Below are 23,685 nucleotides of genomic sequence, written 5' to 3'. Positions count from 1 at the left end.
TAAAACCAATACATTAATTTGTGACCTAACTTAATTTCATATGAAGTATCAATACAAAAAATGTTTCATTTGTAGTCATACGTTTTTATAAAAGCCTGCTCTAAGATAATCCTATCACTTCTAAAATTAGTGATTATTGAAACAAGTCTTAAACCTGTTCTTTAAACATTTTGTCATTTTACCATATCATGTAAAATTTATGTGTTCATTGCATCCCCCAAAATGATTAAGAGTTCAATTACAAGTAACTGTCTTTGGAATAATTTTAATTACAATTCCCCCCAGCCCATTCCTAAAATCAAATAATTCCAAAGAAAATATGAAAGAAAACATTTTGAAAGAAAGATTTATAAAAAAGAACACATGCTATACATTGCTTCATGATCACGAGAGGAAGGGGGCCAGGATATCTGAGAGGTGTACACACAATTACCTCAAAGATTAAATGCAAAACATTAACTGTCAAAATAACTAAAATAGATCTTTCTTAAATATTCTAAAATATATGCACTGTTACATGTGTGGAATATTTTAACTAAGCAGAGAAGATAATTCAGAGAATCTTTCTCTTTCAAAATTAGAATAGGAAAATGGAAAGGGGCCCACAACCCATTCTATTTGAATTATTCCAAACACAGTACTGATTGAGCACTGTTTCAGGTTAATGATGTATTTATAGTACCATTCATAGCCTATTATTTACAGAACAAAAATCCATTTACAGGTGATTAAAATAAATTAATGATTTATTTATACAATGAAAATATTACGTAACCAATAAAAAATGAAATAGTCTAAATGTACTTTAAAAATGAAAAAAATGTGCAAAGGGTAAGTGTGTGTGTGTATGAGAGAGAACAGATGCCAAGCTGCAATCATCTATGTTATGTACATTCACATTTGTTTAAAATTGATATATATATATATGTGTAATATACATATATATAATGATTGTATATGCATAGAAATTATCTTGATGATACCCAAGAAATTTAACAGTGGTTACTGCTCTTGGATAACAGAATGGGGAAGAGGGATGGGGAAGGGCAGGGTCACATCCAGGAGTGACTCTCACTTTTTGTCTCCACCTTTCTTTGTGCTGTTCCAATGTTATACAGGAGTATGTATTATCTTATTAAAAAACTTTTTTAACAGAAGGAAGAAAAAACCCACAGACCTCACAGTGACTCTTAAACTAAGCAGCAAAGAAAGATGCTGGCTAATAAATTTGCGTACATGTTAATAATACATTTTATGAATTATTTCTCGACCTACTAAAAATACGGAGGCCATTTCTACTGTGATCTTAAATGGCATGAAATATATACAAATGCCTTAATGCGGCACAATAAGCTAATTTCAAACAGATTTGGTTACTTACCCTCCAACCCCACAAATAGTGAGAATTTTAGAAGCGGATCTCTTGCTGTAAAGTCACACAAACCACTTCTTCAACCCACCCTCTGCCCCACAATCAGTTCCCTAAAGCACAAACATAAGATACTTACAATTGATTTGAATGGTTAAGAGAACTTAAGTCACCCTTGTTAAAACTGCACTTAAACGTTGGGACAATCTGGAACATATATCTTCCACTCATCTTAGACTCCATTATCACCAAGTGAAAATTCGCATTGGTGACTTATAGAATGATCTGACGAAAAAAATTCACCTCCAGGATTGGATGGAAGCATGAAGAAAATAATGCCTCATTTATCTAAATGATCAAATGAATTTGCTAGAAATGATCACTATACTTTTTTTTTTTTTCCAATTCACAGAATGTCTCACTTAGGCCAGCCCACAGTTCAATACATTATTTCCCCAATCTTCTGGCAGGCACCCTGTGAAGCTGTCCCACATTAATTTCTACTGCAATATCCTGGGACAAGGTGTCAAAAAGTAACAAGTGTCAAACCTCCTTGTCTTTTATGATACCAGCTGGAAAAACGTAGGTCTTTAAAAATGAGACACAGAGCCTTTTCCTTCACTTTGAAGAGCACAGCAACAATTTTTCCAAAATCAATCTGCTCTCCACAGCCCCCCAAAATCAAAATGTTAAAAGTACAACAAAATCATCATAATATTCCTTGAACTTAAAAAAAAAAAACAACTATTTCAAGGCACATTTAATTTAATATCAAGAGTGCAATACAAAAGGCCCAAATACAATGAAGGAAACACATTCCCCCATTAACACCAACGACAATGCTCTTTCAACATGTGCCTGTTGAATGGAATGGGGATTTAATTTCACTACTGAAAAAATTAACGCAGTGAGTCTCATCACAGCCAATATCCTTATACAATCTAGTAGTGAAATGAATGTTTATAATGCTTCAAACAGTTTCAACCTGAAGTTTGATACCACACCTTTATGTTTGTTTGTACAGTCCTCAGTAAGATTATCTACAGCATTAGCAACCATTCAAAGAACAAACCATTGATTAAAACCACATTGATTTAAGGCTCAATCAAGTAATATAGAGCCCCAAACTAAATGGTTAAATATATGAACTACTTGTACTGACATCTATTATTTGATTCTCTCGTGACTATTAAATTGGTTCTTAGCAAATAAACTCTTTAAAGGCAAAATTCACCTCATTTGAGTTTTGACCCAGAAGTTCAACAACAATCACGAAGTCCACAGTCTTATTGGCAAACCTGAGATACAGTGTCTCTAAGTCACTATGCTCAAGGTTAAGAGCGATGCATATTCCATTTTTACATTTTACTGGAATTTTACATGTTCAATTCATGATTTTAAATCTCTAGGTTTTCATTCCTCCAAACTGTCTGAAGACACAGTGTGCCACAGACTTAAGACTTCTGTTTCTCCCTCTATTTTCTTCAAACAGAAACATTTCTCAAGTGTCTACATGTTCTAGAAGGGGAATTTTTCGGAGGTGGCCACTTCTTCGGAATAGTCCGACGCCATCAGGCCTCTGAAGCAAGGGGAGGGGGAAGAAAAAAAAGCTGAAACACAAGGTTCATCTGGTAAGTTTTACATTAACCATTACAAGCTGGATAGTATAAGAATGTGGCTTTTTTTGGCTCAAAAAGTCTGAGTCTTGGTGTGGAAACGAGTACTTGGCTGTCCCACCACAGCTTTCTCGTAGTGGGACTGTCAGGGAAGTCTTGACTGGGGAGTATGATTTGTTTACCTATCAGGCGTAAACTTCCAGGCACTCAGTTCATTTTGGGCTTGTTCCAGTTTGTCTTTAGTCTGTTCCAGTTCACCTTTCATTTTTAGGAAAAACAAGTTGATCGCTGGGTCTACCATTGTTGATCTCAGTTGGGCAACGCTAGGCTGCTGGACTTGCTTGAGGTACTGGATTTGAGTCTGTACAAAGCAAAACAAACAATTACTACCAAATCGAAGAAAACAGTCATAGGAATATGGGATAAAGTCCCTTTTGTTCATAGAATTTATCAACTTGTCCTTCCCCCTTTGACCTTAACATCCTCTAGAAAAAGTACAAATTATAAACAACTATTTAAGGTAATCCATGTAGGAATTAAAGCTTTGATTGCATTTCCATATCTGGAATCCTTAAAAAGGCTACATCCTACTTTGCAACCAAAATGATACTTAAAAAAAAAAAAAAATCAGTGCTATATTTACTAAGAATTTTGACACCCACTAGAAAAAAGCCATGTGTCAAATATTACATAAGAGTATAGTGAGGGGAACCTGGGTGGCGCAGTTGGTTAAGCATCTGACTCTTGGTTTCGGCTAAGAATGATCTCAGGGTCATAAAATGAGCCCACGGGAAGTTTCTCTCTTCCTCTGCCCCACCCCACTGTGTACTCACGCTCTCTCAAATAAATAAATCTTTTTTTTCAAATAAATAAATCTTAAAAAAAAAATGTACAGTGGTTCACACTTTCCAATTTGTATCTATGGAAATTATTCTATATATAAGTCTACTAAAAATAAACCAAGTACAAGATTATAACTTAAATTACTTATCTGTATTTCCAAATTTAAAAATATATAGTGCTTATATTTACATGAGTTGGCATTACAGCTTCATAAATAGCACCTTAAGCCAAAAAATATATTTCTACCTTGAGTAGATTTGAATGACAAAATTGTATAAGTAGAAGGTGACTGACCACATCCAAACTCCTTATTTTTGAAATTAAATAAGCTAACTATCCAAAGATACAGTTGGCTCACTGCCAAAACTGACACTAGAATCTAGCTCTTAAGCCTCCTGACTCCCAGTCTAGGGCTTTTTCCACCACACCAGAACCCCTCTACTTACATATGAAACCTTCAATTTCGACTTCAGTTGTACTATTTACTAGCACACTAAAAATACATTTCTAAAATATGAAATACAGTTTATTAGAATTAAATGCATTACTTTCTTCACACCCAAAGTAGATTTGATTCAAAATCCTGCTGCACACTACAGCTTAAATAGGACTAAAGTTAACAACCAACTGCTCATTTGTATCATAAATTTAGTAAAAAATGTAAATATCTGGATTGACAATACATTTACTATTTCACCGAGCAAACAGAAGTAATTTATTTAGTTTAAGGAGATTTTTTAAAGTAATTCATTTTAAACAAAAAAGTATAACTGTTTATTCAATATAAGACCAGTTGCTAGAATAACTGAACAAGGATAAAGCATGTCATATAGTATATACCACATCCTGTGATCCCTAAAGAAAACATGCCTTTCCAACAGCGACATAGTTACTATTTAGGTTTACAAAGTAAACTGCTCTCATCTGCACATATAATCTTGCACTTTCTTTGTATTGTTGCTCTTGCTGCACTTTCTGCAAAACCTTACTCTGTAACTGAAAATGAGTTGTTCAGCTGACCTATGCAGGGGAAAGCTGCAAAAAAAGAAAAAAAAAAAAAAAGAAAAAGAAAAAGAAAGACTGGAGGGGTGCCTGGGTGGCTCAGTTGGTTAAGCATCTGCCTTCGGTTCAGGTCATGATCCTAGGGTCCTGGGATGGAGCCCAGGGTCAGGCTCCTTGGTCATCAGAGAAGTCTGCTTCTCTTTCTCCCTCTGTGTATGCTCTTTCTCTATCAAATAAATAAAATCTTTGAAAAAAAAATATGACTGGAAGTGGCTAGGTTCTAGTTGAAACAGCCTTTGAAACCGGGGACGGGGACACAAAGACTAAAGGGTGATAAAGCATCACACCAAAGTCTCTGATCAGGCATGATATGGATCAAAACTACCAGTGTATATATAAAATAGAAATGAGTCAACAGTATATATTGTCCAGGTAAGTGTAAAAAGTACAATTATGTGTTATATGAAAGGAGCGCTCCCCTCATCAAGGATGGAAGAGGCCCTCAAGTCCTGATGACAGACATACGGTTATGGCACTGCCACCTACCGCATGGCTTCTAAGCACTGTTTAAAAAAAAAAAAAAAAAGTACATGAAATAGGATAGCAATGGCAATGGTAGGACGCACGAAGAAAAAATTCAAGACATAATGGTATAGTAAGATATTACTGTTGGCACCGTCCATTCACACTCTACTAACAGCACTTTGAAGATAAGAGTCATCCTTTGCATGTGACAAACATCTTACAGAGTGCCATTTAAGTACAAACCTAAAACTAGGTACAATCTAGAATCCTTAATATCAGAAAAAGGAAAAAAGAATTAAAGAGTTTTGAGAATGGGTACTTTAGAGACATAGTGCCCACTCCATTAAATATGAAAATCTTGGGATCCCTGGGTGGCACAGCGGTTTGGCGCCTGCCTTTGGCCCAGGGCGCGATCCTGGAGACCCGGGATCGAATCCCACATCAGGCTCCCGTTGCATGGAGCCTGCTTCTCCCTCTGCCTATGTCTCTGTGCCTCTCTCTCTCTCTCTCTCTCTCTGTGACTATCATAAATAAATAAAAATTAAAAAATAAAATAAAATAAAATAAATATGAAAATCTAAGAGGAGAAAAATTTTCTGAAGGGATGGGGTGGGTGTTATAATTAAAAGAAAATTATATTCAAACTACTGGAAAGACTTCTTGGAACCATGTGTCCAAATAAAATAACCAAAGGCTGGGGTGGTCAAGAGTTGAAATTACAGAAAGAGAAGGTGTGGGATTATTAAGAAAAGAAATTTTAAGAAATAACAGTACTGTGATTGAGCCTTAAAAATGTTTTGGTGAGAAAACAATTAGGAATAGGACTGCACCCGATAGAAGAGTCTCCAATGACCAGAATATTGCCTTCTACATTAGATTTAATAAACAATGTTATCAAATCAATGGAGATTACACAAAAGAATTCAAGAAGATTTCAGATTTTCAGGGCATCTGGCTGGCTCAATGAGAAGAGCAAGCAATTCAATATCAGGGTTGTTAGGGATCCCTGGGTGGCTCAGCGGTTTAGCGCCTGCCTTTGGCCCAGGGCGTGATCCTGGAGCCCCGGGATCGAGTACCATGTCGGGCTCCCTGCATGGAGCCTGTTTCTCCCTCTGCCTGTGTCTCTGACCTCTCTCTGTGTCTCATGAACAAATAAATAAAATCTTTAAGAAAAAAAATATATAGGGATTCCTGGGTGGCTCAGCGGTTTGGCGTCCGCCTTTGGCCCAGGGCATGATCCTGGAGTCCCAGGATCAAGTCCCACATCGGGCTCCCTGCATGGAGCCTGCTTCTCCCTCTGCCTGTGTCTCTGCCTCTCTCTGTGTGTGCCTCTCATAAATGGATAAATAAAATCTTAAAAAAAAAAAAAATATATATACACACACACACACACACACATACATATTGGGATTGTGAATTTGAACCCCATGTTGGATATAGAGATTACTTTATATTAAAAAAAAAATGTTTAAGTTCAGATTTTTCCAAATTAGAACAACACAAACAGAACTACCTCTACTTCACATAACATATATACAAAACACTAACTAAGATGGAATGGCTATGACTATTGAAGACAGCATGTAACTGAATCTAAATTCAACTAGAGGTAAATGATCAAACATGCCACTGGATTTCAGACATGGCAAATACTACAAATGAAAGCTGTAACATTAAAAGCAGATATGGAAGAGATTGCTGATACTAACAAAGAAGTTTTATACACAGAGAGGTAAGGAGAGCAGAGGACAGAGTTTGCTTATTAGTTAGAAGCAAATGCTCCTCATGCCCTCAGGTATCAAAAAAATAATGGGATCAACATACTGATTCTCATATCATGGAAATTCCAGAGAATGACTCAAAACTTTTAACAAAGTCTTGACCAAAAAAAAATAATAATAATAATAATTTAAATTCAACAATGGGGTGATCTACCAAAATTTTAGTGTATTTATAGCTCAAAGCCTGTCTCCCTAACAAAATGTTCATTTATAATTAAGTTTATAAAATTAGCTAAATATTAATAGACCTAATAGAGTAGACTAAAAACCAATTCCTCAAAAAGACTCAAAACATTTGAAATACTTACAGTACACTCTTGCATCTCTTGCTCCTTGGTTGCTAGTCGCATTACAAGGATGTTTTCTCTGCGAGCAGACTCTTGTTGTTGTTGCTTTAGTTTTTCTTCAGACTCTCTTAACCCAGTTACATCATTAGCTGATGATTAAAAAAAAAATTTTCGAAATATTATGAAACATAATTGCAAGATCAAGTTGACCTACTCAAAATAAAGTTCTGACTGCCTTTAAGGATAATAAAAACAAGGGCAAAAAAATTCACCAAATCTTTAGTTTCTATCCTAACTACTTTACTAACAAAGAAATTTGTTCTTGATCATGAGTGCACTTTTTAGAAGGTAGTGGTGTACTAATACTACCTAATACTACATGGAATTGTTATTATTGTCCAATTTACCTCCAACAGAACATGGGCAACTTCATTATCTGCATCTTATAGCATATCCACGAAGTCCTGACTATACTATTTTTAACCTATCCAATGTAAACATGCCAATAACTGCACAATTATCACTTAAAGCTTTCACAATATTGGGGCACTGGGTGGCTAAGTCAGTTGAGCATATCTGACTCTTGGTTTCGGCTCAAGTCATGATCTCAGGGTCATGAGACTGAGACCCTCATGGTGCTCTGCTCAGTATCTACTTGAGATTCTCTCCATCTCCTTCTGTGCCTCCCCCTAACTCCCGCACATGCAGTGCATGCATGTGCTATCTAAAATACATGAAATCTTAAAAAAAAAAAAAAAAAAAAAAAAAGCTTTCACAATATTAATGCCTAAGAATTATTATACAGTCATATAGTAATTGAAATTTCAGGGTATCAAGCTTTCTGGACCTGGAAAACAAAATTGCTTTGTATACTAACAAATAGTATGTTATTCCTAACAATGAAAAGCGACAAAACTAAAATGGTCTTAAAATTAATACACTTTGTTGGTATTATTTTTCAGGTTTTGAAAACCCTGTAAATCTGTACTATATCCTACTGTTACACTTCAAGCTCTTACAAGTTTATCAGGTGCTACTTCTTATGTACCTCCTTTCTAAGACTAGTAATTCATGCTTCACTTCCAATTCTTCTGTGGAAGGAATCAGGGACGCATCAAGGAAAGTTTCAAGTAATTGTGAATTTCCCTACTCTCACTTATATGTAATTCTACTAAAACGGCCATGCTATTATATGTCGGGTCTTCTCCAAGTGACTGGGTAGGAATTCCTCAAGAAGAAGGATCATGGTTCATTCATCTATTTCGTAGCAGCAATACAGTGAGTGCTTGAGAAAGTTCTTTAACAAAATGCTTGAATGAAAATTACAATGGCTTAGGGGCACCTGGATGGCTCAGCTGGAAGACAGTGTGCAACTCTTGATCTCGGGGTCATGAATTTGAGCCCCACATCAGATGTAGAGATTACTTAAATAAAAACTTAAAAATTACAATTGCTTAGAAAAACCAATTATCTTGTGTCTATTACAAAAATCTAAAAGGAGATATTCACATAATCTTCAGGAAGCTAAAACTCAAACTTACAATTAAGATCTGTGTACTTGCCCTCCAAAGCTTGGACATATGCTTCATATTGTTTCCACCTAGTACAAAAGTAAGTCCATGTATTAGTTGTCATGTTGATATTCCTTTTATTAAATATACTAGAAAATCACACCCATAAATTTATAAATTTAAGTAATGCCAAGAATTTCACTACGTAATTTTTAACCAATAATAAAATTAGTCACTTCATTATTCCTTCTCAATTTACATTAACTAGGTAAAAGAAAATACAGAAAAAAGTTCTCTGCTGAGAATACACCAAGTATGCTCCTTTGAGTCAGTTCATTTGCCTTAAACTAAATAAAAAACTTACTACTTTCAGTCATATAGGTTCACCTAAGAAATGTGCTGTTCACCTAAGAAATGCTGTTCACGTAAGAAATGTGCCTAATTATAAGGAACTGAAGGTTCCTTATCTTAGCTCTTTTCGGAAAATAACATACAACCAAAGCAGCAGTTCAAAGTAGTATTTATTTTTGCCTGTAAAAAAAAGGAAAAGAGAATATACTATTTTCCAGGACTATTCTTTAAAACATCCCTACTTGGCAGAAACAATCTGCATAAATGACAGACTATCGGAGAATGAGGGAACTTTTCTTCCTTGTTATATTCCTCTACCTTCAAAATATAGGCTATGCTAGCTTGGCAATTATTGTTGAAAACAGGTCCTGAGTCTTATGTTTAAGCAACTAACAAAAAGTAACCTACCCTGTCTGCTATCCTGATTACCAAAGAGCTTTGTTTTTAAGCTGCTCTTCAGTTACAGCTTATCAAAATTTAGTTGATCTTTGACCAATGCAGGGTAGGGATTTAGGGGTGACAAACCCTGCAGAGTCAAAAATCCATGTGTAACTTTTGACTCCCCAAAAAGCTCAATTACCAATAGCCTACTGTTGACTGGATGGAAGCCTTACCGATAGTATAAACACTTAGTTAACGCTGTTTTGTATATGTATTATGCGCTATATTCTTGAAATAGCTAGAAAAAGGAAATATTAAGAAAACAACAAAAAAAAACATTTAAAGTACTATACTGTACAAAATCTGCACATAAGTGGACCCACACAGTACAAACCTGTGTTAAAGGTCAATCAGACCTTTGATTTTAGAAAATCTTTCTATAAAACCTCAAAAACTTTGACAGGTTTGCTAGGAGATATATTAATATTAATGCATAATGAACAAAAAAAATTCCATACTAAACAAATCCATATTTTCCAAAAACACTCCTGTTCAGTCAAAGGGTGCTTATTTTTATGGTGTCTACAACCTAGGACACAAACAGGAGTTTCACCACTCAGTGTTTGGGGATGAATAAAGGCCTTTTATGCAGCCTATATAAGAACAATCAATTTTAGAGGGGGCCTGGATGGCTCAGTTACGCATCTGATTCTTGATTCAGCTCAGGTCAGAACCTCATGGGTCCTGGGATCGAGCCCTGTGCCAGGCTCTGCTCAGCAGGGAGTCTACTTGGGATTCTCTCTCTCCCTTTGCCTCTCTCCCTACTAATGCTTGCTCTTGCTTGCATGCACTCTAAAAAACAAATAAGTCTTAAAAATTAGAGGAACAGAAAAATATAAAGGTTTAACCAGAAACATCCTTTATCAAGATGACAGAACACACAGCATGGTTAAATTAAGTAGCACTTAATTTAAAATCACCAAGAGAATTAATGAGGAAAAACTAACTTAAAAGTCAGACATGATAATTCCATAGAGGTTAAACCGACCTCAACAATATAAACCTTAAAAGTAACAACATAAGAAATTGCTGACATGAATTTCTTTTTCTTTCTTTCTTTCTTTCTTTCTTTCTTTCTTTCTTTCTTTTTCTTTCTTTCTTTCTTCTTTTCTTTCTTTCTTTCTTTCTTTCTTTCTTTCTTTCTCTCTCTCTCTCTCTCTCTCTCTCTCTTTCTTTATGATAGTCACAGAGAGAGAGAGAGAGGCAGAGACACAAGCAGAGGGAGAAAGAAGCAGGCTCCACGCACCAGGAGCCCGATGTGGGATTCGATCCCGGGTCTCCAGGATCGCGCCCTGGGCCAAAGGCAGACGCCAAACCGCTGCGCCACCCAGGGATCCCTGACATGAATTTCTATTAAGATTATATTACTGATTTTTCCCCCTATGAATAAATCAAGAAAAAGACTACACATACTAACCAGAGGTACTAAGAGAATATCAACAGTTGAGTGGCAGTATTATCACAAGCAAGGGTGTACTTCAGCAGGAGAGGACAAGAGTGCTTTAGACTACTAAGGATTTAAATTTCATGTTCAGGAAAATAGATGTACGCAACGAAAAATCTGTCCTTTGCATGAAGAAGATAAAAAGTTTGTCCACAAGATGAGTAGCTAAGGAAGGTGAGAAATTATCAGACTCTAGTTAACAATGGAACAGGTCATCTGTGCATGCCTATCTCATAAAACACTTTTTGCTCCCCTGCTTCCAGCCTGTTAAATTTACTTAGTTATTCAAGTAAAAGTCCCTTGATATTTCTATAGAAAAAAAGTTCAATGATTTGGCAAAGGTTGCCCTGAAAAAATTTTTTTTTTGAAAAATACTTTCTTTGTACCTAAGTTATCATATAAAAAAATTCATCACCCAAAGTAATAAAATACAGAACACATTTAAGTTACACAGCACAAAACGTGTTGATTTCATTTTATATTAAAAAAATAAATACCCTTAATGCTATTCTTGACGATCGGCTCTTCAAAGACATTTATAAGACAACCACAAAAATTCAGAACTTGGAATAACCTTTGAAAATAATTCAACTCCTTTAACTTGCAGATGGGAAAATGAATATAAAGTTATAGGAACTGACCAAGGTCATAGCTAATGAGAAAAGAGTAACTTTGCTTATCAGTAAATAATTTCTTCCAGGGACCCGTGGGTGGCTCAGCAGTTGAGCATCTGCCTCTGGCTCAGAGCGTGATCCCAGGGTCCTGGGATCGAGTCCCACGTTAGGCTCACTGCTGGGAGCCTGCTTCTACCTCTATGTCTCTAGCTCTCTGTGTCTCTCATGAATAAATAAATTTTAAAAATCTAAAAATAATAATAATTTCTTCCGAAACTAAACACATCATCCTTTAGGACTATTAACTTTCTCACATGTTAAACAGAAAAGGATTAAATAATGACCTCAAAAAAAGTCTATATATGTTAAATTGAAAGCTTTCTGAGAAGAAGGTCTTTCCTGTAGCAGGTTCTACAAATGAAGTACAAATGCTACAAGTTAAAATTCTGAGATCTTCCCTCTGCAAGAAAAACATTACCTAGCAATCTAGAAGTTATCCAAGCTAGTACTACAGTTCTCTAAAGTGTTATGCTTTCCTCAATGTTTACATAATGAAGAAACAGACCAGGGATGCCTGGGTGGCTCAGCAGTTGAGCATCTGCCTTCAGCTCAGGGCATGATCCCGCAGTCCTGGGATCGAGTCCCACATCGGGCTCCCTGCATGAAGCCTGCTTCTCCCTCTGCCTATCTCTCTCTGTGTCTCTCAAAAATAAATAAAATGAATGAATGAATGAATGAATGAATGAATAAAAAAAGAAAGAAAGAAAAAAAGAAAGGAGAGAGAGAAAGAAAGAAAAAGGAAGGAAGGAAGGAAGGAAGGAAGGAAGGAAGGAAGGAAGGGAGGGAGGGAGGGAGGGAGGGAGGGAGGGAAAGAGAAAGAAACAGACTATAGAAAGTATGTACAAACAGTACATTAAATGACTTCAGGATACATTAACGTTAAAAACAAAACAATTGGGTAGCCCAGGTGGCTCAGCAGTTTAGCACCGCCTTTGGCCAAGAGCGTGATCCTGGAGACCCAGGATCGAGTCCTGCGTCAGGCTCCCTGAACAGAGCCTACTTCTCCCTCTACCTGGGTCTCTGCCCCCCGCCCACCCCCGTGTCTCTCATGAATAAATAAATAAATAATCTAAAAATATATATATCTGGGGATCCCCGGGTGCGCAGCGGTTTGGCGCCTGCCTTTGGCCCAGGGCGCGATCCTGGAGACCCAGGATCGAATCCCACGTCGGGCTCCCTGCATGGAGCCTGCTTCTCCCTCTGCCTGTGTCTCTGCCTCTCTCTCTCTCTCTCTCTGTGACTATCATGAATAAATAAATAAAATCTTTAAAAAATAATAATGAAAATAGGGGATCCCTGGGTGGCTCAGCAGCTTAGTGACTGCCTTCAGCCCAGGGCGTGATCCTGGAGTCCCGGGATCGAATCCCGTATCAGGCTCCCTGCATGGTGCCTGCTTCTCCCTCTGCCTGTGTCTCTGCCTCTGTGTGTGTGTGTGTGTGTGTGTGTGTGTGTGTCTTTCAAGAATAAGTAAAATCTTTAAAAATAAATAAATAAAAATAAAAATAAAAATATATATCTAACTTGAAAATAATTAATTATAGCCTAGAACCCCAATGTTCTATAGAAAGTATTTTATATTTTTGATAAAAGAACATTTTACCTTAGAATTAACTCATCTCGTGCCATAACTTTGAAGTCTGTTTCACTCAGTCGAACCTATATAAAGAAAATTAAAATATGAACGGACTTGTTCTTCCTAAAGCTTTAAAATATTAAATGCCAATGACTTTTATATTCTTCATAAAGATAGGATCTTAACATTTTAATCCACCAATTGCTCCTTTCTGTTATTAGAAACACCCTTATTACTGGAGACACATAAAATCCTTCCCAAAGGAGCTCTGTGGTGAAACATAGAAAATCTCTCCAGAGGCTCAGATTAAATGGCTCAGTACATATTATTGGTTTTTTAAAAACTTGTATTATTGTTTTTAAAAGGTAAACTGTTTAATACAGGCATCATTCTTAAGGAAATACAAATTAAAACTCTAATAAACTATCACTACACACTTATTAGAATGGCTTAAAAAATAGTAGTAACACCAAATGCTGGAGGAAGATGTAGAGAAACCAAACTTTCACATTTTGCTGGTGAGAATGCCGGTCCAGCTATTCTGGAGAATCGTTTGGCAATTCCTTTTGAAACTAAAAATGGATGTGCCACACAACCAACCCAGCATACATCTCAAAGAAATAAAACTTTACTTTCCAACAGAAATCGGTCTATGAATGTTCACAGCTTTATTTGTATCAGCCCCCAAACTGCAAACCACCCAAATGTCCTTTAACAGGTGAATGATTAAACTATGACACATCCCTTCCCCTGGAATACTATATTCACACCATTAAAAAGAAACAGCCTATGGATCAACTTGGATAAGCCTCCAGGAAATTATACTGGGTGGGAAAAAAATATCTCAGAAAGTTATATATACTGCATGATTTCATTTGTACATTTGTGAAATAGCATAATTACTGAAATGGAGAACCAATTTGCAGTTGCCAAGGGTTTGGGATGGATGGGGCTATAAAATGACAAAATGGAAGCTTGTGGTAGTGGTTCAGTTAACTATTTTGTTTGTGGTAGTGCTTATAGTAAGTTACATTGTGATGAAACTACACAACTACACACACAATACATGTATAAGCTCTGTGTATTGTACGAATGTCAAGTTCCTGGTTTTCATACTGTTATGCAAGATTTCTGATGGTTATGCAAGATTAACACTGAAGAAAGCTGGATGAAGAGTGCACAAAACCTCCCTGACATTGCTTTGCAACTTCTGGTGTATTAGTAATTATTTCAGAATAAGAAGTTTAAAAAAATTGTTAAAAAAATTAAACAATACTCTAGCTAGCTGAAACTGCTTTATGAATTAAGAAATATTAAGTGTTTCTCTATACCAAATAAAGATTGTAAAGGTGAGGTACCTCTTCTGCATTAATATAAAATTAATGCTTTATCAGTTTCCTCCATAAGAAAAATGTTTCAAAACAGTAACATAGCATACTATTATAGAAGAGGGAAAAATCATTGTACCAAAAAATATATATGTATTAGAAGTCTAACAAAAAGCACACAGTTAATTTTGATGATTAAAACACAGTACAATTCCGTATTTCATGAACAATTTGACTTCAAAACTTAAGACAAATTTCCATAATCCTTTATCATCTAAATTGTTGATTTAAATATTCACTGGTTAATAAGCTCATACCCTGCTTTCCCTTTTGAATTATAAATTGTGGGATGCCTGGGTGGCTCAGTGGTTAAGCATCTGCCTTCAGCCCAGGATCCTGGAGTCCCAGGATCAAGTCCCACATCAGGCTCCCAGCATGAAGCCTGCTTCTCTCTCTGCCTCTGTGTCTCTCATGAATAAATAAATAATCTTAAAAAAAAAAAGAATTATGAATTACTTTTAGAAACCATGTTATTTTGTAACTGTGTGTACAATAGTAACTAAACTGAATTAAGTTAGGGAAAGAGAAGAGGGGGAAAATGAGACTAGAAAACAACTTCAGAAGAAAAGGTAGAAAGAATCTAAGTACTACCTGTAACCTTTTGTTGAAAAATAAAGTGGTTTTACCTTACAAAGGCATTTAAAAAGTACCAAAAAAAAAAAAAGTAGTAACTTGTGAACTTGTGAAAAAATTTTGTTATGTAGGTGGAAGTATTTGTATAGTAAAGATTAAGAGTAGACCACAGAGATAATTATAATGCAAGTTTTCCAAAAAAACTGAAAATATTCTAAAAATACATTGCGTACAAGATACAATGTCTGGTACATTATACACCCACAATGCTAGTAGTGTTATAAGGCAGAGTGAAAAATAAGCAAATAAAGATGTCCTTTCAACTCTATTAATTGCTGCCCCCTCAAAGGACTTAAAAAACCTGTGGGAAAAAAACATACCTTTTTGGGAAGAGGTTCCTCGTTGGTCATCTTGAATCCTAGAAAAAAGGGGCAGAGAACAGATTCAATTGATGTTCTTCCAGTTAAGGTAGCAACAAGAAATACTGACTTTTCCAAATTTATTTGGGAACTCAGTTTTGACTAAACCATTAGATTACCTAGCAATAATTTTAGATTACAGAAACGTTACAAAAATATTACCGTGTTCCCATGTACTCTGTATCCACCTTCTCCTTTGTTAACTTCTTATATTACTACTGCTTTTAAGTTACCAAAAAAAAAAAAAAAAAAAAAAAAAATCCTTTGTAAAAAAGTATATCGTTCCTATTGATCTTCCCATAAAGGATTGATAGAAATACAACTTTTCTATGCATTCTTACAGCTCCCCCATGAGAGAGATCTTACAGAAGTGACATCGTTGTGCTAAAGTCAGACACTGACCTCAGGCAGTATCCCAGGCATCTCGCTGAAAGCGTATGAAGTGTAGTACCAGTTGCTAAGCCTTTCCTTTTACAGCGTTGTTACAATAAGGTAGACAGAATCTTTTTTTTAAAGATTTTATTGTAATCATTTGATAGAGAAAGCACAAGCAGGGGGAGTGGCAGTGAGGGAGAAGCAGACTCCCTACTGAGCAATGAGCCCTGTATGGGCTCAATGCAGGACCCAATCCCAGGATGGGATCATGACCTGAGCTGAAGATAGATGCTTAACCAACTGAACCACCCAGGCAACCCAGTAGATAAATTCTATCATCGTGATAATTCGCTATTGTGCAATGCTTAATACGGGATATATATTTAAATAGGAATTTTTTATTAAGGTATAATTTCATGCCCCAGGATATGTATCTCAAATTGGCTTTAATAAATTTTTGTTTTAATACATTTTTACAAAATTTCACTCTATTGCAAGCCATAGATTACAATAGAACTCTCATTAACTTTCTTATTTTTTTTAAGATTTATTTTTATTTATTTATGAGAGAGAGAGAGAGAGAGAGGCGGAGACAACAGGAGGAAGGAGAAGCAGGCTCCATGCCAGGAGCCTGACGGGGGACTCGATCCCGGGACTCCAGGATCGCGCCCTGGGCCAAAGGCAGGCACCAAACCGCTGAGCCACCCAGGGATCCCCTTCTTATGCTTTTTGAAAACACTTCTGTTACTTCCTAATATTCAAATAAGGTGACAAGCTAATTTAAATTTTTTCCTAGGTTTTATTTTCAACAGCACTGTCATGAATTTTCCCCTTATATTTTACACTTCCTTTATATTTATTTTATTTACCCATACTTCTTACACCCCAAGCTATTAAACACTTAACCAAACAGAAAGAAGTCATGGAGATGTGCAGCAAGGTAACTAATTATACTGTATTGCATGTTTGAAAGTTGCTAAGAGAATAAATCTTGAAGGTCTTCACAAGGAAAAAAGGAAAAATATTTTTCTAATTATGTGGTAACAGATGGTAACTAGGCTTACTTGTGGTGAGCATTTCATAATATACACAAATATCCGATAATGTGTACCTGAAACTGTTACGTGTCAATTATATCTCAATTTTCAAAAAATTAGCCAAAGAATTTATAGTGTAAAACTGAACTTTTAAAAGCCACTTGACTTCTCATATTATTTGAAATTCCTCAGAAGGACATAATCTTCCAATGCCATTTTTTTTGTTGCATAGAATTCCCACTCTATAAATCAGATATACTAAATCATGGACTGCCATTAAAACCTCATTTTCAGACCAGATACAATGTGTTACAGAATTCAGCACATTTTAGGGAAAAAAAAATCATAAATCGATCATATATTACTGGCTTAATTCTTCCCTCTTTAATAATCTTATCATTGGATGCAGCAAGCAAAAACCTGAGTAATGTCATTTTTTTCTGAATTACTGAAGTTGATCAAATCTTTGACCAATATCTATGAAGATATAACCATATCTTTATGATTTAAGGTCTGTATATTTTTCTATTTTTTTTTTCCTTTAAATTGGTCCCTGTTTACTTTAGACCTCTTGTTGCCCAGTTTATACTCTGTTGGAAGTTAACAGACAGCTGCTTGGTGACTCTAACACGATACCAGTGATTCCAATCATTTGGAAAACAAAACTTCACCATGTTTATCCCCACAGAGGTCTACTTCTATTTTAGTATGTTTAAAGTATATTCACTCTACTTGACTGCAACCTATTGGAACCCAGAAATCAAGCCTGGCATTTCCTTGGAATTTCCCTTTCTCTGAGCAAGACATAATAGGCAAACATTGATTTTAGCTATATTTAACTAGTATAGGTATACCTATACATGCCACTAATCTGATTAAATCCTTCTAAAGGCTCCCCATCTCACTCAAAATAGTGCATGCCAATCCCTGCTGTGATCTCACATCAAGCTTTATTTTTCTGCATCGTTTTTCTTTTTTTCCTTTATTTATTCATGAGAGATACAGAGAAAGAGGCAGAGACACAGGCAGAGGGAGAAGCAGGCTCCATGGAGGGAGCCCCACGTGGGACTCGATCCCAGGACTCCAGGATCATGCCCTGGGCCGAAGGTAGCGTTAAACCACTGAGCCACCTGGGCTGCCCTTCTGCACTGTTCTTATCATGATCTGATATTGTACATACTTATCTGTTTCTCTCAATTATAGAATAGGCTCCATGAGAACTTTTCATTCACTGCCGATGCCACAGTAGGCACTCAAACGTATGCTGAATGGAAGTATGAACAAATGAATTCGCTTCAATTAATACTGAAATCATAATAGCTAAATAAGCCAATCTAATTTTTCCCCAAAATAACCAAAATGACCCACTGTAAAATTCTGAGAATAAACGTGAAACCTAATGTAACAGATATCGTGATAAGCCTGCTTAGTGACAGTTTAAAAACAGTTAAATTTATCACTGTGGATAGGCAGTCTACCTGTTAACTAATGGGCACTACAGCTACTCAGAATTTTAGTTATAAAACGTAAGCATTATGGATGTTACTCAATATAAATTCCAGCTTTAAATGCCTCTGCAACATGACACTTTCCCCAGGTTTATTTGTTCATTCTTAATACATATTCATATTATTCCATTAAAGTAAAATTAATTGCCAAGCTTAATTAGCAACAAATAAGCTACACTGTTTTTAAAGGGCACTTAAAGGACTAGGAGAAACATTAAAGAAGTTCTAATAACCCTACTTTTCCGTAAGAGGGTGGCAAACTTTGAAAACAAAAAAAATGCTGCAGAATTTGAGCCTGTTTCCTCATCCCAAAAAGGATGATCACCAACCACCAAGGTTCCAAATTATTAACCTACTTCTAAAGATAAACATTAATCTTTAGCATGGTGACTAGCACAAAATAAGCAATTATGTTTCCTTCTCCCCTTCAAAAAAAAAACAAAAACAAAAACTCAATCACTACTTCTCCAAGAAACTGAAGGGATAATTCAGAGGTTGAGAACAATGAAAACATGCTCCTGTCTTTGTTTCTATTTCTAAGTCCCATTGCAGAATTCTTGGTGATCTCCAATTTTTAAAACTCTAAACGGGAAGTTTTTAAATTTTTTAACACTGGTTTATGTTCTTTTCTAAAAAGTCTGATGGTGGACAAATTTTAATTACACATCGCTTAAAGAATGTGTATATTTTCTTCAAAAATATAAGTTTATTAATTTGTGACATATGTCAAAGACAAATGCAGTTTTTGTATAAAGGCCTGTGTTTCGTGTTGACTCTCAGAGTCATGTATCATTCCAATGTTACAGGATATATGATTTGGGAATTCAAAGCATAAGCATTTTGAAAAAAAATTCCTAATTTTTAGCTATTGAAAAGTCCATCTTGGGACGCCTGGGAGGCTCAGCGTTTGACCATCTGCCTTTGGTTCAGGGCATGATCCTGGAGTCCTGGGATCCAGTCCCACATTGGGCTTCCTGCATGAAGCCTGCTTCTCCCTCTGCCTATGTCTCTGCCTCTCTCCCTGTGTCTCTCATGAATAAATTTTTTTTTAAATGTCAATCTTAAAAAAAAAAAATGTCAATCTTTCCTTCAGAGTCCATAATAGGCCACAAGAGTTAAGCAGCCTGGCAAAAGGCAAATTAGAACAAGTCTTTTTTTTTTTTTTAATATTTATTTATTTATTTATTCAGAGAGAGAGAGGCAGAGACACAGGCAGAGGGAGAAGCAGGCTCCATGCAGGGAGCCTGATGTGTGACTTGATCTGGGGTCTCCAGGATCACACCCCGGGCTGCAGGCGGCGCTGCGTTACGGGCACTGCCCTGGAACAAGTTTAAATTTAAAAGTATCAACATTCAACTATTTAGCCAAAATAGAACTTGGTTCTCAAACTTAACTTTCACATTGCATGAATATACTAAGAAAATTATTATTCCCCAAGAAAATTTTTAAATTACAACTGGCAAGCATAATAGTCATCTAAAACAATTCTAGATTAATAAAGATAATATATATCCCAGGTTCTTGGAACCATCTATTTTTGTATCAGAAAAATGGAATAACTAAAATATCTGGAGCTGAATCTTGAATCTTGGGGGGGGGGGGGTAGATAGATGAATATATACTCATGGATGTGAGTCACACACCTAATAATCACAACTTTTCAAAGTTGAAATTAGCCTCCATTTTCCAGATGATGAACATGATTATGAGTCACTAGGTGATTAACTCTGGTCAAAACAGGTATTAATCAATAAACTGGGGGTTAGGATTCCAAATGCGGCACCTCTCAAAAGTTGGTAACTGATGAAGATGGATTATTCTTCCACTCTCCCATCCTCAACAATGAATAAGCTTCACGAAACAACACAGAAAAGCAAAAGAGAAAAAACAAACTTGGTCAATTTGGCTGCCTTTTAGAATGTTTAAGATTGGTTACAACCAATCTTAAAATTATGTAAACGTTTCGGTTATTCACATGGATTAATCCAGGGATAATTTCTTAAAATCCAGACCTCAAGAACCACCACATACTCTTGATGCCTTTACACTGAGAAACACTTTATGATGGAGAGTTCAGTTTTGGTTGGCTAGGTGCCTAGCATCCCAGATCCCAGTACTTCACTGGCTTTTAGCATTACGATCCTAAATTATGCAATGCAGTTCTCTCTTAGGCGAACACCAGCCAACACAATTTGAGAAACCATGTACAATTTGAGAAACATTAGTTTGAGAAACTAATCATAACTGAACTCAAGAAACTAATAACCTGACAGCATACAACCCTGGCTCTAGTAAAAAGGGTACCATAGTTAGGAGCTGGATGACCACTTCTTCCTAACTCTGATCAGTCACGGATCTTGAGCAAGTCACTTAACTCTGAACTGCAGTCTCCAAATCAGTGAGAGAGAAAGAGAGAGAAACCAATTTTACCTGCCTCACAGTGTTGCAAATCTCAATGCTCAAGTGCCACAAAAATGTTACACAAAAAGATTTTTCATAGAAAATATCAACATCAGGGATCCCTGGGTGGCGCAGCGGTTTGGCGCCTGCCTTTGGCCCAGGGCACGATCCTGGAGACCCAGGATCGAATCCCACATCGGGCTCCCGGTGCATGGAGCCTGCTTCTCCCTCTGCCTGTGTCTCTGCGCCTCTCTCTCTCTCTCTGTGACTATCATAAATAAATAAAAATTAAAAAAAAAAAAAAGAAAATATCAACATCAAAAGATAATTTTAATGTGCACTAAAAAAATTAAACTAAATTTCACCAACTACATTTTCAAGAGTGGAGAATATTTATTTATAGACCCACTTCTAACCTGATGGACCAGTTTAATAATCCAATGGGATATACGGTTATGGGAATACTGAAAAGTTTTTCCGAGAAGCTGAATATCAGAAAACGTTTAGAGGTAAACAAATAGAAGATAAAAAAAAAATACGAACGAGCATAAAACCAAACAGTACCTAGATCTTGTTTTGGTAAAAGACCCATCAACATAAAAATTTTAAGAGTAAAATTTTGTATTCTTAAAAAAAAAATTTTTTTAAAGCAAGGTAACATAAATTATATGAAAAGACTGCCAAGTACAGGAATTCTATACTACATACATACAAGCATAGAAGGGACTTTTGAAAGCTTTAACGTCCTGCACAAATACAATTATTACAGCTCTTGTCTCTATCTACATCGTACAGCTACTACAGATTTTCTATGTCATATACAGTAACTCATTTCTAACCTTTCTAATATTTTGAGCAGGCATCCTCAAAATTGAATCAGGAAATCCAGACGTTAGGTTCTGATGAGCTGAAGTCAAACAGCAGTGCCTGGGACACACTTCTAATTATTACCTTCCTCCTACGGGTCTTAGAAATTTATGCTTCAGTTCTACCCCTGAGAGATGAAAATACTGACCACTTGGCTATAGCCATTTGTTTAGAGTAAGGTTAAGATCTAACATCTTACATTTTGTAACTCCCAAAATACACCCACACCCACCCAAGCCCTTAAAATTTAACTTCATCCTCATCACATGCCACCTGGCGGACCGCAATTTCCCTCCCCGGCTTGCCTCATTCGATGCTACTGAACGACAGGAGTTAAGAAAAATGTAGGTACCTTGAAAATATTTCCCCACATCGTTGTTTTTTGTTTTTGTTTTTTTTTTCTTACCGGATGTTTGAATGTCGACAATACATGCACCTATCGTAGGAAACTCAATGGTCAGAACTGAAGAATTAAAAAACGAGAACTCTTGATAAATCTGTGACTTGTACTTCTCCTCCTCAGTGATGGAATTAACTAAATTCTAGGAGACCCACAACCAGGCGGACACAGCTCACGGCTGTAAATACACTCACGGAAACCCGCTGCCACTCAGGGCCAAAGAACCGTCTTTTTACTTTAGAAACACCATTATTGAGGATTTTTAACACAGTCTTTTGAGATCAAAACAAGAATTTGGGACATTTTTTCCCATGGATCCTCTGACCGATGCAATGTGGTGTTTCGGAGGAAAAAAAAAGAAAAACATAGAAAACAGGTAATAACAGCCTGAGAGAGACTCGAGACGAGACTTAAGAAATTTCCCCCAAGCCTCCCTTCTACTGAATTGACAGACTGCTTTCTCTGTTCAGAATGCATGCAATCATTTAAAAATGGAAGTCTCCGGGAGGACGCAGCTGCAGTCACAGGCTACTGCGCGACGTGCAGGGTGGTCCTCGAGCCCGTCCGTGCCGCCGACCCCCGGGCTCCGGCGGAGAGCGGCGGGAGGGGGCGACACCGAGGGGGGGACGCGCCGCGCACCGAGGGGGCGGCCTCCACGGTCGCCCCCGGGACGCAGAGCGGAGGCAAAATGGCCTCGGGGAGGCGGAAGTGTCCCCGCGGCGGGAAGCAGGCGCCGCTAACGGGAGGCCGGCGGGCCCGGGAGCCCCGGCTCGCCCCGGCTCGCCCCGCGCGCTCTGCCCGCCCCTTCCCGGGCGGCCGCGCCTCAGCCCTCGGGACCCGGAGGTCCTCGCGGCCGCTCCCGCCGGCGGCCCGCACCTACCTCTCCGGACGGAGGCCGCGCCGGCGCCGCCAGTCACATAGGCCGAGGCTCCGCCGCCCGCTCGCCGCCCAGGCCGCCACACCGCACCGCCCCGGCCCCCGCGCTCCTCCTCTCGCCGCAGCCCCGGCGCTCCCCTTTATTTGCGGGTCTCGCTGCCACAAAATGGCGCTGAGGGAGGACGCGAGGCCCCGAGGCCCCACCCCCTTCCCGCTCCTCCCGCCGCCGCGCCCCGCCCCGCCCCGCCGCAGCCTCCGCCCGCCCCGGTCGCCGCCCCGCCATGTTCGCGGCGGCCCACTCACCGAGTCGCCTCGCGGGCGCGGCCGCGGCCACGGCCCGTCGCTGGGCCCCGCCGCAGGGAGGAAAGGCCAGGGCGCGGCGTCCGCCCGAGCCCCCAAGCGCTAAGCGAGGAGCGAGGAGCTGC

At 37.7% G+C, this 23,685-nt stretch overlaps 1 protein-coding gene and 1 pseudogene across 5 annotated transcripts in view; one reads left to right on the top strand and one right to left on the bottom strand.

The window, feature by feature from the left end:
- Positions 1-23,681, bottom strand: part of WTAP (WT1 associated protein) — a 28,404-nt gene extending 4,723 nt beyond the window's left edge. The window contains exons 1-7 of one of the 5 annotated variants that reach the window (XM_077898979.1): positions 23,265-23,435; positions 15,759-15,796; positions 13,445-13,500; positions 8,965-9,023; positions 7,445-7,572; positions 3,168-3,346; positions 2,117-2,948 (exon numbers count right to left, since the gene is read on the bottom strand). In XM_077898979.1, coding sequence (XP_077755105.1) covers positions 2,888-2,948; positions 3,168-3,346; positions 7,445-7,572; positions 8,965-9,023; positions 13,445-13,500; positions 15,759-15,788 — 513 coding nt within the window. In that variant the 5' untranslated portion in view covers positions 15,789-15,796; positions 23,265-23,435 and the 3' untranslated portion in view covers positions 2,117-2,887. Of the gene's footprint in view, positions 1-2,116; positions 2,949-3,167; positions 3,347-7,444; positions 7,573-8,964; positions 9,024-13,444; positions 13,501-15,758; positions 15,797-20,360; positions 20,569-21,956; positions 22,223-23,264; positions 23,436-23,563 lie in introns of those variants that run through there. The other 4 variants (XM_077898971.1, XM_077898943.1, XM_077898963.1 and 1 more) reach the window with 4 other exon arrangements.
- On the top strand, positions 5,286-5,402 carry LOC144289552 (U6atac minor spliceosomal RNA; annotated as a pseudogene).
- Positions 23,682-23,685: the final 4 nt, after the last annotated feature.

This window comes from Canis aureus, chromosome 1, assembly GCF_053574225.1.
Source record: "Canis aureus isolate CA01 chromosome 1, VMU_Caureus_v.1.0, whole genome shotgun sequence".
In the NCBI taxonomy this organism is placed as follows: Eukaryota; Metazoa; Chordata; class Mammalia; order Carnivora; family Canidae; genus Canis; species Canis aureus.
This window is presented reverse-complemented; position numbering and strand designations above follow the sequence as displayed.